Raw genomic sequence first — 8,432 nt, forward strand, 5'->3', positions numbered from 1 at the left:
TTTCTCCCCACCCCCCACCCCCCCACCCCGCCTTAGAAAGGCAGCGGTTGGGTGCGGTGGCTCATACCTGTAATCTCAGCACTTTGGGAGGCTGAGACAGTGGGATTACTTGAGCCCAGCAGTTCAAGACCAGCCTGGACAACATAGTGAGACCTCATCTCTACGAAAAGTAAAAAAAAAAATATCTGGACATGGTGCTACACACCTGTAGTCCCAGCCACTTGGGAGGCTGAGGCAGGAGGATCACTTGAGCCCAGGAGGTCAAGGCTACAGTGAGCCGTGATTGCACCATGTACTTCAGCCTGGGCAACAGAGTGACACCCTGTCTCTGAAAAAAAAAGAAAAGAAAAGGAAAGAAAGAAAAGAAAGGAAGGCAGGGATTATTTAATGAAGGAGCCTGGTTTACATCTTAGTTTTAGAGACATCATCACGCTTAGCTTCCATCTCCAACAGACAGAAGCCTCCATGCCCTTGTGCCATCCTTGTACTCCTTGGAGACACGATTAACTTGGTATTGAACAATTTCAAATTTGCATAATGGAAATTTACAGGAAATGTGCTGCACTGTATTTTCCCACTGACATTTCTCCCTGTTTTTACACTTTGCCAAAACTTCATGTTTTGAATGGCTTCATTATATTACATCACATCAAGGTTATAGGTTATCAGATACTTAATCATTCCCTGATTGTCGGGCATTTAGGTTGTTCTCAAACTGTTATGTGGTAGAGGATGCGGAAGTGAACACCTTTGTCTGTATAACATCATTGCTGCTTCTTTAATCACAGACATTTTTACTGTCCTGGTGGGAGGCATTGTGAGATCTTGGCCCTGTAGTTTTAAGAGCAGCAGCAGCCAGACAGCTCACAGTGCAACCTTGAGCAAGTTACATAACCTGTCTCTGCTTCAGCCTCCCTACCTGTAAAACTGGGGAAAATAATAGCATTTAGCTCACTATGACTTTGTATGTGTCAAGGGCTTCATAAGTACCATATAAGTGTTTGCTTTTATTATTTACCTGGAATCCTAGAAATCGGGAGCTAATTGAGTAAAAGATGAACATTTTAAGTTTTCTAATAGATATTGCTGATTTGAGAGCGTGAGCCAGTCTCCTCCTTGTAATTCCAGGCCTCAGCACGGTTATGGTCCATAGCTGTGCTGCAGATGATCATCTGTTGAAGCAAGTTCTCTCCGCAGTGTGTGAGCATCTCCCGATTCTTACAATTTCCTGTTGATTTTTTCTGCCTCACCTTCTATACTATGAGCTCTTTGAGGGCAAAGAAGATGCCCTAAGAATAACAATAGCTGGCTGGGTGCTGTGGCTCACACCTGTGACCCCGTCATCTTGGGAGGCTGAGGCAGGAGGACTGCTTGAGCCCAGGAGTTAGAGACTAGGCTGGGCAACATAGCGAGACCCTATCTCAACCTCAAATAAAAATAAATTAACCAGGCATGGTGGTGTGTGTGTGGTCCCAGCTATTAATACTTACGAGGCTGAAGTGGAAGGACCGTTTGAGCCCAGGAGGTTGAGACTGCAGCGAGCCCTGATTTGCACCACTGCTTTCCAGCCTGGGTAACAGAGTGAGACCTGGTCTCAATAAAAACGAGAATAATAATAGCTGATATTTATCAAGTGCCTAACTCTGGGTCAGAACCAGTGCTGAGCACTTTGCATTTTGCACGGCTTGCCTCTTTTGCTTCTCTCAGTGCCCTTACGAGGCAGGTGCCATTCTCAGCCCTGGCTCACAGTTGACTCAGGCCCTCAGGAAACAGGCACTGTTTCCCAAACTTGCCCAAATCTGCCCTTTCCCAAACTTGCCAGATCAAAATGCCCATCCACAGCACTGAGGTGGAGGGGGATACTGATTCCCAGGCCTCACTCCTGGAGATTCTGTTTCTAAAGGTCTGGGGTGGGGCCCAGGAATCTATATTTTCACCCCAGGTCATCCTTTTATGCTGAGGCTCTGTCTGGACAACATTGTACGAGAGGCCAGATGACCCTGTGGTCCCCACATTTCCTGTCTTGAGCTTTAGGCATCTTCTTTATCTGTCCTGTGCTGCTGGCTGGGAGGTTCTTCTCTGGGCCGTCCGTGAATTGAGTTCTCAGTCCTGTCACTCACAGGAACAGGAGAGGATAAGGGCGACCACGAGGAGAAGATGTACCGAGTCTCATTAGTATGCAAGGCCCTTCTTGTTACATTGCCTTTAATTGAAGCTGAAGGGCTGGCATATCTCTCTCTGGGATTTTCCACTCTCTCAGCCCTTCCGGAACTGGCTGGGCACCAGCCTGCTGAGAGGGACAAGGACAGCGTAGGGGCACTGAGGCATCTGTCTGTTGGTGTTGGAAGCCAACCATGATGATGTCTCTGAGCGAAGGTGGAAGCTGCGTTCCTACAGCACCCTGGCTTGCTCCTTCTCTCCTGCCTCTCACCCCTGCTTCCCTTCCCTTTTCCTCCCTCCGCTGATCAGGTACCTACCTGTGCAAGGCTATGTTCTGCCAAGACCAGGAGAAAGACCACCAAGTAGAGATTTTATCTGTTGCTTAATTTTTAGCAAAGTAGTGCATCCCCAGAGGCAATGACTTTGAACTTCAGCTGCTCCTCTGGCCTTACTTCTGTATCTGGAACAGGCTTCTATGGTAATAAGATTTTTTGATAGGATCTACTGATTTCCTGCCATGATAGGTGAGGATTAGCTTAGATTCCATCCCTCCCCTTCCCACCCAAAACAGCTAAATCATTCTTTTCTATTCCTGTATTGGTTGGCTTTGTAATTTCAAGCAATATACAAACATACCTATTTCTTTTTACCTTTTGGGGGGTGAAATATATGTACAACAGTGACTATAAAACGCATATAACAATAAATAAAACATTTGTGGAGGATCGCTTAAGCCCAGGAGTCAGAGGCTTCAGTGAGCTATGATCATACCACTGCACTCCAGCCTGGGCAACACAGCGAGACCTCTTTACAACATTTAACAAACCAACCAACAAACAACAGAACACTGTCAACACTTTTAAAGCTCTTCCCCCATGGAGCCACTTCCCCTACTATTGTGATAGCAGTTCTCTTGCTTTTCTTTGGAGCTCTTTTCACCTTTCTATGCATCTCTCAGCATTTAGATTTGCTATAAATAGAATCACACTATATGTATTATTCCATGCCTCCATCTTTCCTTTAACGTTTTTAAGCTAATTCGCGTTGATATGTGTGGCTGTGGCTCGCTCATGTTCACCGTTGTATAATCACTGGTCAAGTAGACCGCAATTGGTTTATCCAGTCAACTGCTGATGGACATTTGGGTTGTTTTCAGGTTTTTGCTATCATGAGCATCCTCCCAGTACACGTATGGAAGGGTTTCTGCAGTGGGATACAGGAGTGGAATCGTTTGTATTCACTGTCAGACTCAGTTCCACTTGGTAACGCCAAGCAGTTTTCCAGTGTGGTTGTGCCTCCAGAGATGGTGACCTAATTGTGAAGGGTGTTCAAAACTCCCCAGGTAATTCCACTGGGAGGCTCCACATCCCACCTTGATTTCCAGCCCGTCTATTCGAGATAACATCTCTCAGCCCTCCACTGTGAACAAGGTCCCCAGCTCATTCCTTTCTGCTCTCCTCTGTCAAGATTTCTGAGTGATGATCTAAAGAGACACTAAGGGGCCTTCCCAGGCAAGGTCTATGCGTAGGGAGTAGGCAACAAGGTTGTCAAGGCATGGACAGGAGTTGGGTGAAATACCAGGACAACGGCTTGCAGGTGAATTCTTCCTTTAGGCAGTTGAAGAAAGCTAAAGAAAACCCAAGGGCTAGGGAATCCTCCCAGAAGCCAGTCCTTCCCTCCGGCTATTAATTGCCTCTAGCATCTGTTTGTCTGCCAGCTATCTCTCTCTCTCTCTTTTTTTTTTTTTTTTTTTGAGACAGGGTCTTGCTTTGTCACCCAGGCTGGAGTGCAGTGGCACGATCTTGCTCACTGCAACCTCTGCCTCCCTTCAAGCGATTCTCCTGCCTCAGGCCCCCAACTAGCTGGGATTACAGGCGCCTGCCACCACACCCAGCTAAATTTTGTATTTTTAGTAGACAGGGTTTCACCATGTTGGCCAGGCTGGTCTCGAACTCCTGACCTCAAGTGATCCACCTGCCTCGGCCTCCCAGTGTGCTGGGATTATAGGCATGAGCCACTGTGCCCGGCCTGTCTGCCAACTATCTCTCTAGCAGCTTAACCTGTGGGACTCACAGGCAGCCAGCATGATGCTTAGAAGTTGAGGGGAATTCTGGACTCCTCAGGGTCTTACAGTCACATTTCTTTAAAGGGATTCTAAGCCTCATCTGTGTCTCAACCCTGGCTGAACCTTAGCAACACACGGGAGCTTTACCTAGCTACTGATGCCCGGGCCCCAGGGTAATTACATCAGAATTGCTAGGGTGAAACCCAGGCACCAATACATTTCAGAAGCTGACCACGTGATTCTTCCATGCAGCCAGGGTAGAAAACCAGTAATCAGGGGTCTCAGACTTTAACTAGCATCCATCAGAATCACCTGGAGGCCTTGTTAAAATGCAGATGGGTGGGCTCCACCCCCAGTGTCTGGTTCTGTCTGCCTGGAAAAAGGCCCTGAATTTGCATTTCTAACAATTTCCCCCTATTGCTAATATCCCCAACTTGTCCCTAGAGAGCCAACCTGCAGGTCTGAAGTTATGCCTGACGCTGGCTGCACTAGTTGACCTGCGTACCTCCCTGGGAAGATCCAGGGCAGCCCCTCTCCATCTGACTGTGCTTCCCAACCCTGTTACGTTGTCAGGCTGCTGGCTTCCAATAGACTATGGAAATGGCAAATGCTACAACTCAGGACTCTCCCCCAATCCCTGGTGAGTTGTTAATCGCCAGCATCTCAGGAATCAGTGAGATAGTGGGACAGTCTTTAGGGAAGTGTGGCGCATCCTTGACTATGAAGGGTCAGTGTCATCGTTAATAGGGTCTAGATGCACATAGGGTTTTCACTGTGGTTTCTCACAGAGCTTCCATATACACGGAATAAAAAAGGTATATACCTTGAAAAAATGTTTTAAAATGTCCTGTGACCACAGGCTCCAAGTATTAAAAATATTTTTTTTCTGATTTATGTTGCTAATACAATTGTTAGTAGTACGCAAAACCAAATAAATACATGATACAATTTGATAGTTGTCAAACATAGAAAATAAGGAGACTGTGAGGGCCCTCATTTTGAACTGATTTCTTGTTTGACACCTGGGATGTTTTTACACACCAGGCCAGGAATGACAGGAGGAGGGGAAGCTGATGATCTGGAAACTGATTTCCTTTGAATGAACCATGACCAAGAACCCTTGCCCTCAGTTTGAAGACTGCAGGGCTGGTCTGTGTTGCCGAAGGCACTCATCCCACCTCCATCAGAAAATAACCACAGAAGGGCCAGGCACAGTGGCTCACACCTGTAACCCCAGTACTTTGGGAGGCTGAGGTAGGTGGATCACTTGAGGCTGGGAGTTCGAGACCAGCCTGGGCAACATGGGGAAACCCATCTCTACTAAAACTACAAAAATTAGCAGGGCATGGTGGTGCACGCCTGTAGCTACTAGGGAGGCTGAGGCAGGAGAATCACTTGAACCCGCGAGGTGGAGGTTGCAGTGTGCCGAGATCTTGCCACTGCACTCCAGCCTAGACAAAAGAGAGACTCTGTCCCCAAAAAACAAACAAAAAAATGTATTTCATGGGATGACGTACATACCCACCTCTTTGCCACATCTGGCTGGTGCATGCCCTTAGTTGCTGGGAGGTCAGGACGAGGGCAGGTTCACTTGAAACCTCAGCCCTACATAGTAACAAGCTCAAACACCCTTTTTACCAGAACCATGCTCTCCACAAATCATCAGACCCTGTGGCCTGGCTCAAACCACCTTTCAAGACATTCACATATGGACAAGCAGCACTTGGACACTCCAGGCAAAGATGTATTAAAAGCGAGGGTCTTTCCAAAAGGACCCCTACCGCACCCACCAAGGGACTGGGTTTCCATATTTAATTGGGGAGAGGCTTTTATCTGTTGGGATTAATTCCCCTTACACACAGAGCCATGCCCTGTATGGAGCTAACTTTCCTGTTTGGCAGACACAGGAAATCACCGAGATCAGGTTCTTGGTCCAGACCACGACATAAGAGAAAAGATTTTCTTCTGACCTTTGCATTGACCCCAGTGATACCCTGAATTTTCCATTTTGGGTGGCTGGAGAACAGGGTGTGTGGTGACAGATGGGTTGAGTGGAGAGCCTGGAATCTGTCATCGTCTTTAGTAAAATTGCCTTCCTTCAGTACCCTGACCGGCAAAGCACACTTCTGACCTCTTTCTGAACTGAATTAAGAATGGCCATGAACAGTCCGGGAAGTGCTTTTGAACTTTCAGGTGCTGTCCTTAGAGCACAATGGGCCTGTGTTCTTCCCCGTGGATCCATGGGGCCGGAACCATGAATAGCAGGCGCACAGTGGGTTTTGGTGCAACTGAACTTGTCCACACATCAGAGTTTCCGGTTTCCCAATGACAAGCCTGTCTATGTATGTAAATTGATCCTGACTTTCCCTTTCTTTTCTTTGCAGTGAAATGCAAAATGGAGGACGATGTGGTACCTGCAGGCAAAATGAAAATTCCATCATCTTAACCACAGCTAAGAGGTATCTTTCCCCATTCGAGCACAAGTTACCTTGTGCAAGGAAAATGTCCAAAGTATGCTTTCTCTCGTGATTTCTTTAACAAGACTTGGAACATATGAAAACGTAATCTTTTCTGTACAAGATAGGATTCATTGCAAACAAGCTTTAGTGCAAGTAGTTTAGAAAAGAAAGGACCAGTCTTCACTTTCTGCATTATCCTCACATTTTATTCATTCATCCAGATTATTTCTTCAGTGCCTCAGGAGTATCCTTCTACACCAGCTGCTGTTAAAATGTACAATGAGCTCTAGTCCCAAGGGATACAGAAGTGCTCTTATTACCAGTTTTCCCACTGTTGGCCGCTTTTGCAAAGATCCGTATTCTAATTTAAGTCTCCAACCTCTGAATTTGGTTTTAAGTTTACCTAGTGACTGACTACTCTTTTTATAACAAAAGACCTTATACTTACGATCATTTCCAAAGGAGACCACCCCTTAACTTTTACTGCAAACCCAACAAGATGAGACACTTAAACCCAGACAGATGTAACAAAGGATTTCTGTTGTCTAAGTCCCAAAGTATTATATAGAAAGTTTCTGCTTTTATGGGTAAATAAGCTTATTATCTTAATTTGTTCTGCGGTTTGCCATTAACCAAGATTCTCCCATTTAAAATGCCACAGACTGAGCCTCAGGGCAGATCCGAAAGCCTAGTAGTTGCACTGAGTTGTTTTCACAAGCTACCACACGTCTTAAGTAAATAGTAAAGCCTTTATTTTTGTGTTAAGAACAGCATTTTCAAAATAAAACCTATCTGCCCATGCTTTACAACCTTTTAAATTTGTAATATTTATATAGTCATTTATGGTACATATTGATTGTCTTGAAATTTCTTTAACTTCTTTTTTATAAGTATGCAACAGTCAGCCAGGGGGAAGATAAAGGTACATTATAAAACACACATTAATGCATTTAATAAATATATATTATCTATCAAAAATGAGCCTTAGCTCTTCATCAATTAATAAAAAGCACCTGCTGAGGACTCCTGTAAGCTGGTATCATCATTGCATCATTGGATTATAAAAGCCACAATGCTCCCTTTCAGCTTGGGGTTTGGCCTGAGGCGTTCAACTCAGCCTTGGCCAACCAAGACCACCACCCGAATTCACCCTTGTTCAGTGGGCCCTGACGGCATCTGGGCTAAAAAAAAAAAAAAAAAAGCACTGGGCGCCCAACTTCCAACAACCGGATCTTCAACTCTGGAAACCCTGGAGATGCACAGAACTTCCCGGTTTGTAAGCTGTCAGAGCTGACTCCCTCTCTTCCCACCCTCCATTTCCATTTCCAGTGGGGAGAAATCCAGCCTAGAACGACAATTTTCTATTAAAAGGGGGGACAAGAGTGGCTGTTATAGTCCCAAAGCGATGTTAACAACCAGACATGGAACGATTTGTGCTTACAATGAGATTTTGATCACAGATGCTCTCCTTCCAGGTCGTTTTCCCTAAACAAGTCTTGTTTACACAAACAGATCTTAAAGAGAGGTGCCATTTAATTTTGTCTTTAAACCTTGCTCCGCGGGGGGCAGCTGGCTGCTACAGTCTTGGCAAAGATGCCTCTTGGTACTTTTCAGGTGAAGTCATTAGAAAAAGAAGAGTTCTCTCCCTTCTCCCCTCACTCCCACCTCCGCCCCCATTATGAAGGCGTTCAGCCCACTCTCAACCTTAAAAGCCAAAATAAAACAAAACCCTAAGTGCAATAACATAT

At 45.7% G+C, this 8,432-nt stretch overlaps 1 protein-coding gene across 1 annotated transcript in view; it reads left to right on the plus strand.

The window, feature by feature from the left end:
• Positions 1–8,432, plus strand: part of IQCK (IQ motif containing K) — a 150,051-nt gene that overhangs the window by 140,553 nt on the left and 1,066 nt on the right. The window contains exon 10 of the mRNA XM_017849779.1: positions 6,610–6,684. Within this exon, the coding sequence (XP_017705268.1) occupies positions 6,610–6,671 (62 nt within the window). The 3' untranslated portion in view covers positions 6,672–6,684. The remainder of the gene's footprint in view (positions 1–6,609; positions 6,685–8,432) is intronic.

The sequence above is a fragment of the Rhinopithecus bieti genome, unplaced genomic scaffold (genome assembly GCF_001698545.2).
Source record: "Rhinopithecus bieti isolate Rb0 unplaced genomic scaffold, ASM169854v2 scaffold_1918, whole genome shotgun sequence".
Lineage (NCBI taxonomy): Eukaryota > Metazoa > Chordata > Mammalia > Primates > Cercopithecidae > Rhinopithecus > Rhinopithecus bieti.